The sequence below is a fragment of the Phacochoerus africanus genome, chromosome 15 (genome assembly GCF_016906955.1).
Source record: "Phacochoerus africanus isolate WHEZ1 chromosome 15, ROS_Pafr_v1, whole genome shotgun sequence".
NCBI lineage: Eukaryota > Metazoa > Chordata > Mammalia > Artiodactyla > Suidae > Phacochoerus > Phacochoerus africanus.
In genome coordinates, this window is record NC_062558.1 from 111,421,249 (window position 1) to 111,441,148 (window position 19,900).

General features: G+C 45.5%; 1 protein-coding gene across 1 annotated transcript in view; it reads right to left on the bottom strand.

Moving 5' to 3' along the window:
- DNMBP (dynamin binding protein) overlaps positions 1-19,900 on the bottom strand; it is a 125,595-nt gene that overhangs the window by 57,864 nt on the left and 47,831 nt on the right. Inside the window, exon 4 of the mRNA XM_047760121.1 lies at positions 16,231-18,240. Coding sequence (XP_047616077.1) covers positions 16,231-18,240 — 2,010 coding nt within the window. The remainder of the gene's footprint in view (positions 1-16,230; positions 18,241-19,900) is intronic.

A 19,900-nucleotide genomic window follows, 5' to 3' on the forward strand; every position in this document is an offset into this window, starting at 1 on the left:
TGTAAGAAGGTATGGTATTATCTTTACCACAGACAGAGAATCTCTGATAGTTTGAAAAACCTACCTAAGATCATATAAACCAGGACAAGGCAGGGCCATGATTTGAACCCAGATCTGTTTGATTTCATGGCACGAGACTAAGAGAAGTATCTCAAAAATGTAGTAAAACCTTCATTTCCCTCAAACCAAGTAAACAAACATGCAAACTCTATCACGGTCTAATTCAGGGGTTGGGCCACTGCCAAGGCAAGTGTGCACACACCCCACCCCACAGACCACACTGCCTGCCGTTCCCTGTTTGTCTCCAGTCCTAGCCTCCTTCCATCCTGCCCCACAGCTGATCCTCACCACCCAACTGCAAGGATCTCCTACCCCAGCACAGCAACACAACAACTGTCCAAGTACCAACTGGCTCAATAACCTAAAACCTACTGCCTAAATCCAATAAAGATCGAGATTTGGGGAGTTCCTGTCATGACTCAGCAGACACAAAGCCAACTAATAGCCATGAGGATGCAGGTTTGATCCCTGGCCTTGCTCAGGGGGTTAATAGTCCAGTGTTGCCTTGCACTGCAGTGTAGGTCACAGATAGCCTCGGATCCCTGATGCCGTGGCTGTGGCTGGCTCCGATTTGACCCCTAGTCTGTGAACTTCCATAGGCTGCAGGTGTGGCACTAAAATAAATAAATACATAAATACACAAATAATAAAGTAAAAAGGAAACTGACGACAGCTTTCACCATGAGTTATACAGAGTGTGCAAAAGAGGGCACACAAGAAATTAGGACACTAGCTCTAGAAGGTCAATTTCTGTTAATAATCAGTTTGCAGCTATGCCTAACTTCTCTAGCTGTCAGTTTTCTTAAGCATAAAATGAGGAAGTTAATAGTTTCTCTGCCACTTTAAACCTAAACTTCTATGATCTACTTATTTCTGAGTTTAAAAAATAAAGATTTATCTCTCCCTGTTATTGAAAACAAAGTTCCCTTGAGCAACTTAAACCCTTTGATAGAGCTAGCAGGATCAGAAACATACCCAGTAAATCAACCAAAAGAAGAGATAAAAGAGGATAAATTATAGGTAAAAAGGATATTAGTTATAAAACGATCCAGGAGAAAAGGATACAGGAAAGTAAAAAGAAATGATTTTTGGATGAGTGGAGAGTGAACAGCTCCTTATAATACAGGGCTCCCCTCCCCACCCTCACCCTCCTCCTCTTTTTCAAAAGCCCTACTGCCTTTAGGGCTTTAAAGACACAGTTTGCATAAAGATGTAAAGGGGGAGTTCCCGTCGTGGCGCAGTGGTTAACGAATCTGACTAGGAACCATGAGGTTGCGGGTTTGGTCCCTGCCCTTGCTCAGTGGGTTAACGATCCGGCGTTGCCGTGAGCTGTGGTGTAGGTTGCAGACACGGCTTGGATCCCGCGTTGCTGTGGCTCTGGCGTAGGCCGGTGGCTGCAGCTCCGATTCGACCCCTAGCCTGGGAACCTCCATATGCTGCAGGAGCGGCCCAAGAAACAAGAAATAGCAACAACAAACACAACAACAAGACAAAAAAAAAGATGTAAAGGGCCTCAACTTTACCTCATTACCAAAACCTAAAACAAATCAAAAGTTGTAAATAGGTTGCTCTAGTCACGTGATAAAATCTGTCGGCAAAGAAATGTGGCCCAAGGGAAAGAGCATAACTCTTCCATTTTCCTCCATCCCAGTCCTACTGGTGAAACACAACCTTGTAGATAGTGACTCTCCCTTTCACTGATACAAACAGTCACATTCCAGAGGCTCTTTTCAAAAGCCCTGAGCTGCACTCTGTCATGATGTTTGTAATTTGTTACTAGAGGGTGGGCGATCAGCTACAATGACCGTAAGAGGGTAGAAATTCTCAGTACACAATGCCAGAAGTGAAGACGCAGCAGCAGGATGTAGGCGATGAGAGAAAAGAGAAAGGAGAGGAAAGGCAAAAGAAGAGAAGGGAGGACACAGTTAAAAACACGACTCGTTAAGAACAGGTCATTACAACTTTTATTAACATCTCTGCCCGTGTGTCAACTCCTCCTCACTTTCTAAGACTCTGCCCCAAAGGCACTCTCTGATTCCCGAAGTTCTTGCTATTTTCCAGAGCACCATGCAAATAATCCCTCTCATCTTACCTATGACTGTTTTATACTTATTTAATCTCCCTTTATTATGCAGCAAGTTCTCTGCGGGCAAGGGTCACATGCAATCTCCAACACAGCTCTGAACGTGGGGCACACAGGAGGTCCTCCCGTGTTTAATGACGTGGTCACATTTATTGGGCACATGCTGGATGCTAGGCAGAGGGCAGGGCAGCTTAAGAGGTTTAAAAGCACAGGCTGTGCTAGCCCTGGGTTTGAGTCCTGACTTTGCCACTTACCAGCTATATAATCTTGGGGAAGTTACTTGAACTCTGTAAGCTTGTTTCTGCAAATTTTTCACCATCAATCCTCCATCGTACCTGCATCTGCATCTGTATGCGCTGGCTTCCCTCTTGTTAAAACAAAGGCACTGTCTCTGCTCTGATAACAGGCCAAACTCTTGGTTGGTTCCCCGGATCCCACTCCCTTCTACCCCTCAAAGACTTTGTTCCAGAATGAGCCCCTCCCAGTCCTTCCTCTCCAATACACCCACTCTAACCATCTGTCTCCTGAGCTTAGGAACAGGTGGTAACAGTTTCCATCTTACAAACAACTCCTGGAGTTCCTGTTACGGAACAGAGGAAATGAATCGGACTAGTAACCATGAAGTTGTGGGTTCAATCCCTGGCCTCCATCAGTGGTTAAGAATCTGGCGTTACCGTAAGCTGTGGTGTAGGTGGAAGACATGGCTTGGATCCTGTGATGCTGTGGCTGTGGCTGGCAGCTGCAGCTCTGATGTGACCCCTAGCCTGGAAACTTCCATATGCCGCACCTGCAGCCCTAAAAAGCAAAAAAAAAAAAAAAAAAAGGAATTGACAAGTCCTGCCAGCACCTTCAGTTTGGTGCTGCCTCCAGCTACTACCTCATTTCTTCACTTTCTTTTTTTTTTTTTTTTGCTATTTCTTGGGCTGCTTCCGCGGCATATGGAGGTTCCCAGGCTAGGGGTCTAATCAGAGCTGTAGCCACCAGTCTACACCAGAGCCACAGCAACGCGGGATCCGAGCGGCGTCTGCAACCTACACCACAGCTCACGGCAACGCCGGATCGTTAACCCACTGAGCAAGGGCAGGGACCAAACCCGCAACCTCATGGTTCCTAGTCGGATTCGTTTACCACTGTACCACGACGGGAACTCCTCTTCGCTTTCCTTTACAGCATAACTCATGCTTTGAAAGCCTTCCAAGCAAGCCAGACACTCAATGTTTCTATTTCCTTACCTCTTCCTCTGGCTCTAATCCACTTTAATAAGGCTTTTATCCCTTTATTATCACTTTACTGAAACTGCTCTTGACAAGGTCACTCAATCCAAGAGTCATTTCTTTTTTTCCTTTCATATATATTTTTTTACTAATTTTATTTATTTTTTGCCTTTTTTACCTTTTTGCCTTTTCTAGGGCCACTTCCCGCAGCATATGGAGGTTCCCAGGCTAGGGGTCAAATCGGAGCTGTAGCCGCCGGCCTACACCAGAGCCACAGCAACTCGGGATCCGAGTCTCGTCTGCAACCTACACCACAGCTCACGGCAACGCCGGATCCTTAACCCACTGAGCGAGGACAGGGATTGAACCCACAACCTCATGGTTCCTAGTCGTATTTGTTAACCACTGCGCCACGACGGGAACTCCCCTTTCATATATTTTTTAAAAAGTATAGTTGATTTACAACATTGTGCCAATTTCTGCTGGTCAGCACAGTGACCCAGTCGTACATACATATACATTCCCTCTGTGCCATTATCTTCCATCATGGTCTGTCGCAAGAGACTGGCTATAATTCCCAAGGGTCATTTCTGAGACTTCATCTTACTTGGCCTCTCAGGAACTTCCTGGATTCAGTCACTTGGTCTTGAAGAACTCTTCTTTCCCTGGACCAGCTCCTTCTCCTTTGCTTGTTCATTTCTTTTGTCTTCCACATTCCTCAACATTGGCGGGCCCAGGGGGCCTCTCCTTTGTACCCAATCACCCAGCACACAGTAGGAATTCAAGGAATTCCTTGACCAGGAATGTGGTTTCCACTCTGTGTAGCTGCCTCTCGGTGTAGCCTAAGGGTTAGTTAATTAGGAGGCGCTGTAAGAAGATCCTATCATTGTGGTTAAAGTTATTCATGGGGTATCAATGCAGCTAGAGCCTCTGGCTGTGTTCGGGAAGAAGGTCTGGAAAAGGAGGAGAGAGACCCCTAAGATGGAAATGCGGGTTCCCCAGTAAAGGAAAAAACTAAGCCCTAATGAAAAGACAACTGACTGGGAGAGGGGAAGGCAGAAAGAGAGAGAAAAGAGCACTGTGAAAGGAAATAAAAACTGGAATACAGGAAAAGTAGGAGGGGCTGGGGGGAGAGTTGATATCCCCTTTTTTTTTTTTTTTTTTTTTTGGTCTTTCTGTCATTTCTAGGGTTCCCAGGCTAGGGGTCTAATTGGAGCTGTAGCCACCGGCCTACGCCACAGCCACAGCCACGAGGGATCCGAGCCGCATATGTAACCTACACCACAGCTCATGGCAACGCCGGATCCTTAACCCACTGAGCGAGGCCAGGGATTGAACCTGCAACCTCATGGTTTCTAGTCGGATTCATTAAGCAATGCGCCACGACAGGAACTCCAGAAGGATGTCAACATTATAAATGGGACAGGGCTGTGAGAAGCATTTGAGATGTTTTAGAATTTAAACCTTACGATGAACTTAAAGGTGAGTTAGGTGACGGTTCAAACAGAGAAAACGGCACTGTGAGCAGCATGGGGATGTTACCAGCATGAATGGGCAAACATCTTGGAAATTAAGTAACTTCATAATAAGCAGGCAGTCAACATCTGTGAGGAAGGATTAATTTGTCTTTTTCTTTTTATGGCCGCATATGCAACTTCCCAGGCTAGGGGCTGAATCGGAGCTACAGCTGAGGCCTACACCACAGCCATGGCAACACTATATCTGGGCTACATCTAAAACCTAGGCCACAGCCTGCAGCAATGCTGGATTCTTAACCCATTGAATAAGGCCAGAGATCAAACCTGCATCCTCACAGAGACAACATCGGGTCCTTAACCCACTAAGCCACAGCAGGAACTCCTAATACTTTAAAAATATGTATCAATACACACATACATGCTCCTAAATCCAGGTATATGTAATGTAGCAAATAGTTTTCAACAGATGAGAATGCTGTAAAATGTTACTGTTGACATACCTTATTTTGGAAGTAAGCTGGCAAGAGCTGTCAGCCAGGAGCCCTCCACCTTGAGTTCTTGTAGACCTGACCTTTCCAGGTGCTGCTCTTACCATCTGCTCTCACAGGTAAGGCGTCCCTCCTTAAGTTTTTTTTTTTTTTTTCCTGTTTGCCTTTTCTAGGGCCACTCTCTCGGTGTATGGAGGTTCCCAGGCTAGGGGTCCAATTGGAGCTGTAGCCACTGGCCTACACCAGAGCCACAGCAATGCAGGATCCGAACCGCGTCTGCGACCTACACCACAGCTCATGGCAACGCCGGATCCTTAACCCACTGAGCGAGGCCAGGGATCGAACCCGCAACCTCATGGTTCCTAGTTGGATTCGTTAACCACTGAGCCACAACGGGAACTCCAGTCCCTCTTAAGTTGAAACAGGCTGGCATTACAGTGTGGCACAGTGAGAAAGTACATAAAGTGGTGCCATGAAACACATCTGAATTAGCATCCCAGCTCTCCCACTTAACAACGGTGAGACTCTGGCCAAACCTTAGTTTTCTCAGCTGTCAGAGATGTGGACAATTTTGGGGGTTGGAAAAAGTGTATAAAAGCTCCAAGCACATTGTTTGACAAGTCCTAAGTTCTCAATTCATTATGATTGCTGTCACCATATTACTCTTCTGTTTTAAATGTTTATGTGATGTCAGGATTTATGTCTATGTGCTGTTAAATTTTATTTGCCCCAAATATGTATCTCCAGGCCTAACACCTCTAAACTCTGGGCCTGTATATCAAATTGTGCAGCTGACCTTTGCCGTGACCCACTTCCCCAACCATTAGCATCTCTTGACTCTTCACCATTAAGTAAGAAATTATTGGCAGCCCTGGAGTTCCCATCGTGGCACAGCGGAAATCTGACTAGGAACCATGAGGTTGCAAGTTCGATCCCTGGCCTTGCTCAGTGGGTTAAGGATCTGGCGTTGCCGTGAGCTGTGGTGTAGGTCGCAGATGCGGCTCGGATCCCGCGTTGCTGTGGCTCTGGCGTAGGCAGGCAGCTGTAGCTCCAATTGGACCCCTAGCCTGGGAACCTCCATATGCTGCGGGTGTGGCCCTAAAAGAACAAAAAAAAAAAGAAAAGAAAGAAATTACTGGCAACCCCAATCCTCATGGCTGTTTCATCTCAGGGTCATCCTTGACTCTGCTCATTCTCTTACGCCTCACCACCAGCAAGTCCTATTGGCTCCAACTCAAAATATACCTTATATGTAATGCTCAAAACAACTGAGCACTTCTCATCTCCACTCTACCATCCTGGTCCAAGCTACCACCGTCTCTTGCTTGGATCACTGCAGTAGCCTCCTAACTGGTCCCTCGGCCTCTTCCCTTGTGTTTCTTCTGTCTACTTTCTTTTTTTCTTTTTTTTTTTTGTCTTTTTTCCATTTCTTTGGGCGGCTCCCCCGACATATGGAGGTTCCCAGGCTAGGGGTCTAATCGGAGCCGTAGCCACCGGCCTATGCCAGAGCCACAGCAACACAGGATCCGAGCCGTGTCTGCGACCTACACCACAGCTCACGGCAACGCTGGATCGTTAACCCACTGAGCAAGGGCAGGGATCGAACCCGCAACCTCATGGTTCCTAGTCAGATTCGTTAACCACTGCGCCACAACGGGAACTCCTCTTCTGTCTACTTTCAAAACCACAGCCACAATAACTCCATAAAGCGCCAAGTCAGATCATATCACCACACTGCTCAGAATACTCTTGGATTCTTGTCTTACTCTGAATGATGAGCTACAAAGCCCATAACTTTGCTCAAGTTGAACTGGCCTCCTTGCTACTCCTTAAACACAAGGCACACTCTTTTGCTTGCTGTCCTATCTGCCTGAAACAATTCCCCTCACCCCCCACTCCCCCGCCAAATGGCTTGGCTTCAAATCATTCAGATCTTCACTCAAACGTCACTTTTCAGTGAGGTCTTTCCTGATTACACAGGTTCTTTTGCCGTCTAAGACATGCATATTTTTACCACAAGGGCCAGAGATTGCTGTTGTAACTCCAGAACACTGGCTAGAATATAGCAGGATCTCAGTAATATTTATCGAATAAATGACTGCCTCAGAATTTTCCATCTTTGAGGTCTTGCTACATCTGGTAAAGCGAATAGCAGGAGTCAGCACGCTCAGGTAGCCAGTGGCAGTAGGAATGCTGGTGGCTGAGGGTCCCAAGCTAGCAGGAGACGGGGTGAGACACTACAAAGCCTGGGTGAAATCTGAAAGCCATGCTTGAAGTTCGTGTTGCTATTCCAGTTTCGCCACCTCTCTGCCTGGAGCTGAGGGTGAGGAACTGCTGCCAAAGCCATACTACAAACTGCAAAGAGCCTAATCATACGAAGTTAACCATTCCTAGCTGCATTTCTTCACGTACATTAAGCCATCTATCCTAAAAGGAAAACCAGGGGTCCCCGGTGTGGCTGAGCGAGAGAAGAACCCCTGACTAGTATCCATGAGGATGCCAAGTTTGATCCCTGGGCCTCACTCAGTGGGTTGGGAATCTGGTGTTGCCCCAAGCTGTGGCATTGCCTCGTAGGTGGCTGGGATCTGGCATTGCTGTGGCTGTGGTAAAGGCTGGTAGCTGTGGCTCCAATTGGACCCATGGCCTGGGAACCTCCACATGTGCTGCAGGTGCAGCCATAAAAAGGAAAAGGAAAACCAGTTTCTGTCCTGAATCAACCTACTCTTCATGGCTTCCGACTATGGCTGCTGTTTTATACCATGATAAAAATCCATTACAAATACTGAGCTAATTTTTACTGAGCCAACACCCTGAACTAGATGTTACACAAGCCGAGGATACTGGCTTTTTTCTTATGTACTGACAAACGAGGAAGAAAGGTCATTATTTCTTCTACACAGACTTCTATTATCTTGGAAGACCACAAAAGATATTTTGGCTTTTTTCTTTTTTTTTGATTGCACCCATGGCTTACACAAGTTCCCAGGCCAGGGGCGGATCAAACTCACACCACAGCAGTATCCAGAGCCACAGCAGTGACAACGCTGGATCCTTAACTACCTTTGGGAGCCACCAGAAAACTCCCAAAATGTTTTAGCTTTTTAACTCTATTAACTTTTAGTACTCTGAGAAATAACTTATTCCTATACCTGAGGCATTCCAAGAAATGTTCAGAATAACGAATTGCTTCCTTGTGTAGAAAAACTATACTTTCAATTAAAAAAAATGTATCTGGAATATTATGTATCACTTTACTTTTTAATTTTATTTATTTTTTTACGACCGCACCTGCAGCATACGGAAGTTCCTAGGCTAGGGGTCGAATAAGAGCTACCGGCCTACACCACAGCTCACGGCAACACTGGATCCTTAACCCACTGAGTGAGGCCAGAGATCCAACCCGCATCCTTATGGATACTAGTCGGATGCCACAACAGAAACTCCTATTATGTATCACTTTATTATAAAGACGTTATGGTTCCATATCAGTCACTCTCCAACTGGTTAACCTAAAGGCACTCTTTAGTAGGCCTTAGATCTCACCCAATATCTTGCTGACACTGTTACTTTCCTAAAAAACATTTTCTGATTTGATGCAGGATAATCATTTAAAATTCAAGTTAAAAAGTACCCTAAGAGTCTCTGGTCAACCTTCCTCTTGGCATTACCTTAAGGGGAGAAGTTTAGGAGTAAGGTTCTTATTGCAGAAGAGGCTGACTCTCCACAGTTTACCATCCACCACACTGAGTGAGAATAATGGGGTCTTGGCCCACTCGGAAAATAAGCATGGCCATGATTCAAAGGCAGCAAGAGAGACAGACAATGTGATTAAATACATAGGTCAAACGTGGGTTTGACCCCTGGCCTTGCTCAGTGGGTTAAGGATCCAAAGTTATGGTGAGCTGTGGTGTAGGTCGCAGATGCAGCTCGGATCCCGCGTTGCTGTGGCTCTGGTGTAGACCAGCGGCTACAGCTCCGATTCCACCCCTAACCTGGGAACCTCCATATGCGGAGAGTGCAGCCCGCAAAAGACAAAAGACAAAAAGTGAATAAATAAATAGATACATAGGTCAATATCAGTACGATCACCAGAGTTTCAAAGACACACAAATATACTATGACTGCGTCCTTTTTATTAATCAAGGTAATAAGCCAGTGCCTGGCTCATAGCACTGCTCAAATATTTGCTGAGTAGAAAAATGAATGTACAACCCTGACTGTGTGTCACATTCAAGCACGAGAGCCTCTCCTAGAGGAAGAAAAGGACCATGCTATGCTCCAATGAGATTTCCTCAGAGCTTTAGGACGTGCTCCTAACTAGAGCTTCTAAGAGCAACACATACTGGGAAATCTGAAACTCTGTGCACTACCTTTGAATGTTTCTACTGTTTCAGAAGTCAACCTATTTATCAGATTTGATAAATCTGGGCTGCTCCTGCAGCACATGGAGGTTCCCAGGCTAGGGGTCTAATCAGAGTTGTAGCCGTCGGCCTATGCCATAGGCACAGCAACGCCAGATCCAAGCTGTGTCTGCAACGCACACCACAGCTCACGGCAACGCTGGATCGTTAGCCCACTGAGCAAGGCCAGGGATCGAACCCGTAACCTCACGGTTCCTCATCGGATTCGTTAACCACTGAGCCACTACTGGAACTCCGAAGGTACTGATGTGGGCTTTAACTCATCAATTAGCAACTCATTTGACCAGAAGTTCCTGGAGCGTAGACAGCAGCACATCTGTGCTGTTGTTGTTTTCTACATATCCTGCCCTTAACACCGTGCTTGGCAAGTGGCAAAAACAACCAACATTCGCTGAGTGAATGCGTGACTGTCCTGAACACCATCCTGAAGCCCCCGAAGAGATTTCATTCCCCAACTGCACTCATATAAATGTTCCCTAGTATTCTGCCCTGACGTTACATGATAATTCCAAATTCAAAACTCCTAAGTCTCAGAACCAAGCTCTGACTTATCTGCAAATACTAATGCGGGACTTTCTATTTCCAATAATTGAAGTCTAGGTTGTTTGGACCAATCCTCTCACAGAAAGAAAGCTTTTTTAAGTTGGAGGAACTGTTTTTAAAATCTTAAAACTATCAACACAATAATACGATGGCAGAGTACAGGCCAAAACCAAAAGGGAAACTAGAATCCAGAGAGGTAAATAACCACAGAAACTACACTGCCCCGGGGCATCTACCAGTCCCAGGAAACTTGGCTTTTGTTTCAGAGGCCCTCTGGGGAGAAGTCAAAACCTCAAAGTCCATGGCAAGGTAAGGAGTCTAAAAGGAAACCTTTTCTAAAATACGCTAAGATTACCAAGGACTCATGAGGGTGAATCATAACTAGACCAGCCCACCTGCAAAATTACAGCTGGGGTTCTAACACCGTCATGGTCCAAGGTACTTTAAGCCTTAAAATTAGTTTAAGGCGGAGATAGACTGACTGTTGTTTCCATATAGGAATTCCTTCCCAGCATTTCTCAGGAAATATATATGTTTTTCTGAATCCTAAGAAAAAGCAGCCAAGAAATCTGGAAAACAGGAGAAAAATACTATAATTCTCCCATGAGAATAAAGCTTGACAATAAACGTAGAGACATTACCGGTTTGAAAGAATGCATCAATGTCAAGTTGAAAGCAAGAGCAGAAAATACAGACACACAGAGTAAACATTAAGGTTGACTGGACAAGAGTACAGAAGAGAAGTGATCAGGATCTAATCAGCATTCTTGCAGTTGTTGCTACGTTACAAGTGTGTTTATAAAGCATGCGTTCATGGCCCAGTCTGCTACTAACAGTGAGTCACTCTTGAAAATAAAATAAATAATCAGCTTCCTTGCATAGTATATTTTATAAAAATCTTATAAGTCATGGTCCAAGAAATAGCAAATTTTAGAAGCAAAATTAAGTCCATAAATTGGCAATTCTAACACGATTCTGTATAGTGTTAAATCATCTTGCTCCCATTATTTTAACACCACCCAAAAAGGTTTGCTCTGTGTCTTTTTGTTGTTGTTGTTGTTTGCTTTTTAGGGCTGCACACTCGGCATATGGAGGTTGGCAGGCTAGGGGTCTAATCGGAGCTGTAGCTGCTGGCCTATGCCACAGGAACACCAGATGCAAGCTGCGTCTGCGACCTACACTACAGCTCATGGGCAACGCTGGTCCTTAACCCACTAAGTGAGGCCAGGGATCAAACCCGCCACCTGCAGCATGTGAAAGTTTCCAGACTAGGGGTCGAATCAGAACAGCAGCTGCTGGCCTACACTAGAGCCATAGCAACACTGGATCCAAGTCGTGTCTGTGACCTATACTGCAGCTCGCAGCAATGCTGGATCCTTTAACCTAATGATCGAGGCCAGGGATCAAACCTGCATCCTCATGGATACTAGTCAGGTTCTTAACCCACTGAGCCACCATGGGAACTCCAAAAATATTTTTTAAAAAATAATGTATCTGGAGTTCCCATAGTGGCGCAGTGGTTAACGAATCCGACTAGGAACCATGAGGTTTCGGGTTTGGTCCCTGCCCTTGCTCAGTGGGTTAACGATCCGGCGTTGCCGTGAGCTGTGGTGTAGGTTGCAGATGCGGCTCGGATCCCGAGTTGCTGTGGCTCTGGCGTAGGCCGGAGACTACAGCTCCGATTCGACCCCTAGCCTGGGAACCTCCATATGCCGCGGGAGCGGCCCAAGAAATAGCAAAAAGACCAAAAAAAAAAAAAAATGTATCTGGAGTTCCCGTTGTGGCTCAGCAGTAACAAACTCAACTCGGATCCACGAGGACACAGTTTCCATCCCTGGCCTCGCTCAGTGGGTTAACGATCCGGCGTTGCCGTGAGCTGTGGTGTAGGTGGCAGATGTGGCTCGAATTCCATGTTGCTGTGGCTGTGGCATAAGCCAGCAGGCAGCTCTGATTCAACCCCTTGCCTGAGAACTTCCATATGCCAAAGGTTCAGCCCTAAAAAGACAAAAAAAAAAAAAAAAAAGAGAGAGTAATCAGCTACACTTCAATAAAGTTAAAAAAAAAAAAAGAAAGAAAAGAGAAAATGAGCTTAGTTAAGCAACATGCATCTTAATGGCTTCACCTGAAAATGCTTTTGGATACACTTAATTCAACCAACATCAATGCAAAACGGAAACTTTTCTTGTCTGGAATATTAGTCACAAAGAAAAGATCAATGCCACCAGATATGGCAACTAATCCTTTCTGCATTTAAAATTTTGTTCTAAGAATCGTTTTTAAATACTAAATATTTATGGTATTATTTTATAGTTAATTTTTTGTTTTTTCTTTTTAGGAAAGTACCTGCATCATATGAAAGTTCCCAGACTAGGGGTCGAATTGGAGCTGCAGCTGCTGGCCTACACCACAGCCACAGCAACGTAGGATCCAAGCCTTGTCTCTGACCTACACCAAAGCTCATGGCAAAACTGGATCCTTAACCCACTGAGTGAGGCCAGGCATCAAACCCACATCTCATGGATAGTAGTCAAGTTCTTAACCCACTGAACCACATCAGGAACTCCCAAGAGTCTATTTTTATAAGACAGAATCATTTATAATTTTAGGAATCACCAGAAATTCCAATTTCTTGTTCCTGAATCGCAAAGATTACTATCTTTCAGGAATTTGGAAACACCAGCTGACCACAAACAACTGGCAGAAGGAAATGCAAATCCTCTCTGGAGTTAGATGCCTTCATCTCAGATCTTAATATTTCCCAAATACTATGGCTAGCACCCAGTGAAAGATAACCAGATACACAAGGAGTCTAGACCACACGAACGAGCACCGTGCAACATCAAAAACTGTCCCATGAAGACTTAAGATCTTAAAAAACTTAGTATCTTGAAACTATCATAGGCAGACTTCCCAACAACTATTCTTACCATATGTAAAGAAAATAAAAAAGAAGCAAGAGACCTGCAGGAAATAGGAAACTATAAAAGGTAACATGTCAGATTTGAAAAACAAAACAAAACAGAGCTTCTAGGAAATGAATCCTCATGATTTCATAATTCCAGAGTCTTAAGAAGGAGTGATATGAAGAATACTACAAAGGCTACATATACTTAAGTGTGGCCATCATGGAGATCTTTATACCAGCCCATACTTAATTCCACCGAATGTATTCCTTGTTGATCCAACTAGATTCACACTCATCTGAGAAAGGTGGAGTTGAATGATGGCGTTCCCACCGTGTCACAATGGGATGCAGGTTCAATCCCCAGTCTGGCACAGTGGGTTAAGGATCCTGCGTGGCCACAGGTGCGGTGGAAGTTGCAATTGCAGCTCAGATCTGATCAGTCCCTGGCCCGGGAGCTCCATGTGCCTCGGAGCGGCCAAAAAAAAGATGGAGTTGAATATAAACAATACAGTCAGGTATATCCTGCTCTAAAACCACAAAGCACAAACCAGAGCCCCCCAAATGACTAGAGTTCAAATAAATAAAGCCATACACTTTCTTCTTATACTTAAGGCTTACAATTAGAAGTGCTTCCTAATTATATTTTCTTCTAATTTTTCAAACTCCTACTAAATGCCTACCATGTGATAAACACAGCTAGGTATTTTCCCATTTTCTTATTAAAAAAAAAAAGAAGAAGAAGAAGAAAAAGGAGAAGGAAGAGGAGCAATAGCTACAATAAAGAACCTAATTTGGGGAGTTCCCTTCATGGCTCAGCGGTTAACAAACCCGACTAGTATCCACGAGGATGCGGGTTTGATCTGAACCCTGGCCTCTCTCAGTGGGTTAAGGATCCGGCATTGCCACAAGCTGTGGTGTAGGTTGAAGATGCAGCTTGGATCCTGAGTTGCTGTGGCTGTGGTGAGGCTGGCAGCTGTAGCTCAGATTTGAGCTCCAGCCTGGGAACATCCATGTGCCACGGCTGCGGTTCTTAAAAAAAAAAAAACAAAAAACCAACAACCTAATTTTGGATCTGGCCCAGCACTGGACTATTTTGCTATCACTAACTGTGTCTGACATGGGGACCAGCATCTCAGTACCGACAGGCCCCAGAGCCCCAGCATTCCAAGTTGAAAGTAATGATAGAGGCAGGAGATCTATGAAAGCTCTGGAAGGTAGGGCAGAAACTTCAATTTCATTCAGTTAAACTAAATTCAATTCATTAAGTATTTAATGAGTTTACTACCTGTAAAACATACCAGTAAATTTAATGAGTTTACTACCTGTAAAATGCACCGACAAACACACAGTATCGTGTTCTCATGAGGCTTAACATTTTCATTGAGAGGCATATAACAACTACATATAATATTAATCAGAATTAGGTACATGCTGTATCGAAAGTTTTTTAAATCTTATGCCTTAAATTTCAAGGTTGGAACTGGATTAGAGGGGTAAAGCCTGGTGCTCAAATTGATTCATTTCTACTTCTTTCAAGGGACTGCTTACAGGTTAAGGATCAGGTGTTGTCACAGCAGCGGCCTGGCCTGGGTTACTGCTGTGGTGCGGGTTTGATCTCTGGCCAGAGAACTTCCATATGCCATAGGCATGGCCCCCCAGAAAAGGGTGAGGACTGCATATATATATATCCCATGGCATATGGAGTTCCCAGGCTAGGGGTCGAATCAGAGCTGTAGCTGCCAGGCTACAACATAGCCATAGCCATACCAAATCCAAGCCTCATCTGTGACCTACATACACCATGGCTCATTGCAACACTGGATCCTTAAGCCACTGACTGAGGCCAGGGATCCAGCCCACATCCCCATGGATACTAGTCGGGTTTGTTACCACTGAGCCACGACGGGAACTCTGAGAGTTATCTTTTATTTGGAGGACATTCTTATGACTTCAAGCCTGAGAGGGAGCATCTCAAGTAACCCTATGAAAACTGGTCCCTGTTTATATTGTTGGATATAATTTTCAGGAAGATAGAAAAAGATGACCTCAAGGGGTACTTCCAGTAATTGCAGGGAATAAATAATTTCATTATATTAGTAATTGATACAAATAATTCGCCTATTGAAAATCAATCAAATCAATATTAACGCAGCCAACACGTGTTCAGTGAATTCGAATAAAGGAAAGTCTTACTAATTAAGACTACACCTACCTACAGTAAGTCTTCCATAGCATTAAACTTTTTTTTTTGTCTTTTTGTCTTTTCCAGGGCCGCACCCACGGCATGTGGAGGTTCCCAAGCTAGGCGTCGAATCGGAGCTACAGCTGCTGGCCTACACCACAGCCACAGCAACTCGAGATCCGAGCCGCGTCTGCTGGCAATGCCAGATCCTTAACCCACTGAGCGAGGCCAGGGACCGAACCCACAACCTCACGGTTACTAGTCAGGTTTCTTAACCACTGAGCCACAAGAACTCCACATTAAACTTTTTGAATTAAAAAAAAAAATAGTAAGAACACCAGATGAATTACTAAATTAGTCCCGAAAAAGGTCAGTTGAATTAAAAAACAAACTACCAATTTCATCCTTTAGTTCCAGCCCATTACTCCGTATAGCACAACATAAAAAGCGTAACATTTCTGTGGAATCCCACTAATTCTAAAAAGTATCATTATTGAGAAATTCCTGCTACCTGGAATTTGGGAGACTTTTGTTCTGCCACCTGTTTATCTAATACATGAATAATTTACAATTATATCTCAAAACTTGCAGTAATAGAGAATCCGTGGCTTGCAATGGCTTTGGGTATGCAGCACTGGGCCAAAGTTCCCTTAGGATTCCTTTCCAGGCACTCTGAAACCATCAAGGTATCTGGCATTCTAACTGTGGTGGCAGAATAAGAAACCAGGTCATGAAAAGCAAATCATTCCTAACTGTCCATCAAAGATAGTAACATATCCTTCAAAAACCTGGGTCAGCTGTTAATTGGACTTGTGGGTTTCTAGAAGAAAGTATACACTATCTCCTCATCACTTACCTCTAAGCTGCTGGAGCTCCAGATTCAAACTCTCAATGTTACTCTCACACAGCTTAAGATTTTCAAGGGTCTCTGCCCTTAGTGATTCCTCTTGCTTCTCCTCCAGCAGCAAGTTCAGCTCTTCCTGAGCCCTGAGGCACATATCCAAATCCTGCTCCATTTCCTGAATCTTCACCAAGACTAAGGGACACTGGGAAGTCTGGTCCAGAGTCTTTTCCATGTTCTCAGGGTGCTCCTTTTCTTTGGGCTCCCAGGCAGGTCGGTTACAAGTTAGGAGCTTGGTGGCTCCTGCAGTCGTTCTCTGCTGGGCTGAGGGAGGCAGGGGAGCTGGGCGAGAGGGTCGCATTGCCAAGGGGGGTTCCGGTCTCAGGTTCTGGTCCCCCAGCAAATGGGCAGGAGTGGGTGCTGGAGTACAGGGACGGGGTGGCGGTGGCCTTAGAGCCTTCCTCCTCTCGGGCAGCTCATGCTGGGTGACTAGCTTGGAGGAACCTCGGAAAATATCCTTCTCAGAGTTAAAATCCATAATTGAAAAGTGGCGCAAAATTTTATCTGGTTCTGTGCTGGGCCCTGACAAGCTCTTCTCAAACTCTATCAGCTGCTGCGTTAACTTAGAATCAAGGTCCGTGCTGCCGTCTCCTTGTGGAAGTGCTGCTGCTTCTGGGATGGGCACCTTGCCTTGTGGACTGGGCTTTAGTTCTGATCTCTCTGATGCAGAGCAAAGGCTGGAAGCATTTTCTCTGGGTGTGCGGTGCTTTTTCACACACCTTGCCATGCCCTGGGGCCAAGGGCTCACCTGGCTGGGTCGGGCTCCCCTGGAGGCTGGAAGGGAAGAGGCGCTGTGAAGAGGCGGCCCTGGCCTCTGAGGGGTTCTCGGCTGGTAGTGTGTTCTTCTGGGAGGTAGGCTGGAGTAGTCCCTCGTCCTTGCTTCTAGAGGAAGAGGGTCAGAATACTGGTCTGGGCTTGGGTAGCTCCCTCCTGCTGTAGAGTAATCCTGGCTTTTCTGCAACTGGGGATGATGGAAAGGGACTGGAGGTTGGGATGCAACACCATTGATGACCTCGGAAGGTTCTGGCGTGGACGCATCTCTGGCAAGAGGCTGTTCAGGCCCCATGCCTGGGCTTCTCGGCGGCCCTCCCATGGTGCCAGCATCCCAGTGAGAGTTTTTGTCTTCTTCATACTCAGAAGTCAGATGCTCCAAGGGGGACGTGGGTGTTTCAGAAATAACACAGTTGGACTTCTCCACATCATACTCGTGAGAGTCATGTTTTTCCTCCTCTGCTTCGAAGGAGTTCTCCGAAAGATCCAAAGACGTGTCAGGGATCTTGGTGAGGCTGCTGTCCCGTGGCAGATCCACGGACTCCTCCGCCCCGGTCTGAGGACATAACTTTACGAAACGGTACGGAAAGATGCCTGTCCTGCCCTTCAGTGACCCTTCTAGCCAGCCATCTTCCAGGGTCCCCAGGATTCGGATTTTATCGCCGACTTCAAAATCCAGCTCATTGGGCTCCAGGGCTTGGAATCTGTAGAGGGCGATTCCGTAGGTACCCGGCTGCTGGCTGTCCTCTTCCAGCTCTCTCTCCTCTTCTCCCACAGGGGTATCTGCTTCACCGTTAGAAAAGCGGTCATCGCAGTTTCCAGGACTTATCGACTCATCCACAGTCCTCAGGGGCCCCAGAAGCTCTACAAAGCCTTCTGGAAAAATGCCTCTTCGACCCTCTAGCTCCCCTTCAAACCAGCCGGGTTCGGGAACTCCAATGATGGTAATCACATCCCCTTCTCTGAAGTCCAGCTCCTCGTCCAGCTGGGCAGAAAGCCCCATCAGCGCCCGGGCTTGTCCCATTGAATATTCAGGAATCTGGAGAAGGGCGCTCTGGGAGTGCCACTGCCGACTCTGTGAGGAGAGGCAGAGCTCCCTGACACACGAGGATGGGAAGAAGCCCCGGGCACCCCAGCAGCTCCGGCCCTGCAGCCAGCCGCTAGTGGGAGGGCCATCGAGAATCACCAGGTCACCTAAAGAAAGAGAAGAGGAACAAAGATAATGACCTCGGTCATGACCCCAGCGGGATATTAGTATAACTAGCAGTGCAACTCATCCTACACATTCATTGCATTCAGGGAACTCTAAACCTAGAGTTTTAAGGGCATGGGCACTTTTTGACAATTTAGTGACAATATGGCAAACATTCCATTATGACAGTGGGTTTTAACATGCAGTCTGTGGAACCCTGGGGATGGGTCCCTGAGATCCTTTCAGAGGGTCTGTGAGGTCAAAACTGACATATTTGCTTCATACACTTCAGCCAAAACAATGTACTGTGGTAGATGTAACACAGATTCAAAGAAATGAATCTAGATTTTTTTAAATTACACCAAACATTAAGGACATTTGTCAAAATGTAAAGTAATAGAACTCTTCTCACTAAATTTTTTTTGGGTTAGGAAACTATTTTCCATAAAACATTATTTATATTATTAACATTAAATGAGCTTTTAAAAATTTTTTAGCCTTTTTTTTTAGGGCCACATTGTGGCATATGGAAGTTCCCAGGCAAGGGATCGAAACAGAGCTGTAGCTGCCGGCCTACACCAAAGCCATAGCCACAGCCACACCAGATCTGAGCCACGTCTTCGACCGACACCACAGCTCATGGCAACACTGGATCCCCAACCTACTGAGCAAGGTGAGGGATTGAACCTGCAACCTCATGGACACCAGTAAGATTCGTTTCCACTGAGCCACAATGGGAACTCCCTATTTTCCTTTAACTTCTGATCCAATAGCCACTGGTCAGAGCTTGGGGGCCTGAGAATTACAAGTGACTGTTTTCTCCACTAGTTCTAAGGTAATTCCATCAGGACCACAGAGGGAACTCAGTGGAGATGTGGCTACTGTTGAGACACAACAGGCCTTTTGGTGAGTAAGAACAAGAGTGTGCCGTAACTCCCACTCTACTGGCCCTGAAATGAGCTGGCTTTTTTTTTTTTTTTTTTAGCTGGCTTTCTTAAAGCTACAGAATTACAATATTTTCCTGTTTTGACAAATCCCCATGAAGCCCTTATAATAGGACTTGTTTTTCTATTTTCGGCAGGGTGACTATTTTGATAAACTTTATTACCTGGCAGACTGGCATTCTGTTGTTTGTTTCTATATAATAAAGGTTAAAAAAATTTTTTTTTTACAATCACAGTTTAGACCCCAAAAAGCAGTTTAGAGATAATTTTGTCGAACACTCTTATTATAGCCCTGTTACTGAGTTTTTTGCATTCCTTGGTCATCCTAGGTGATTCCTCAGTAATAGAGGCTACTTAGGTCATTTCTAGACTTCAGAAATCACAATATGAGGAACTCCCAGAACAGACTGACCAGATTCTGAGAACAGAAAAATAGGAAGTGTGGGGATTCTGAGGGTCGGCCTGGGCCTTCTGCTCACGCATGATTAGTCTCAGCTGCCGCAGCCCTTGTTTCTTCCTGTTAGCTTTTTCTCATTCAATAAGAAATGCATTAAGGGGGGTTCCCTGTCATGGCTCAGCGGTTCCAAACCCAACTAGCAACCATGAGGAGGCAGGTTCGATCCCTGGCCTTGCTCAGTGGGTTAAGGATCCAGTGTTGCCATGAGCTGTGGTGTAGGTTACAAATGCAGCTTGGATCCTGCGTTACTGTGGCTGTGGC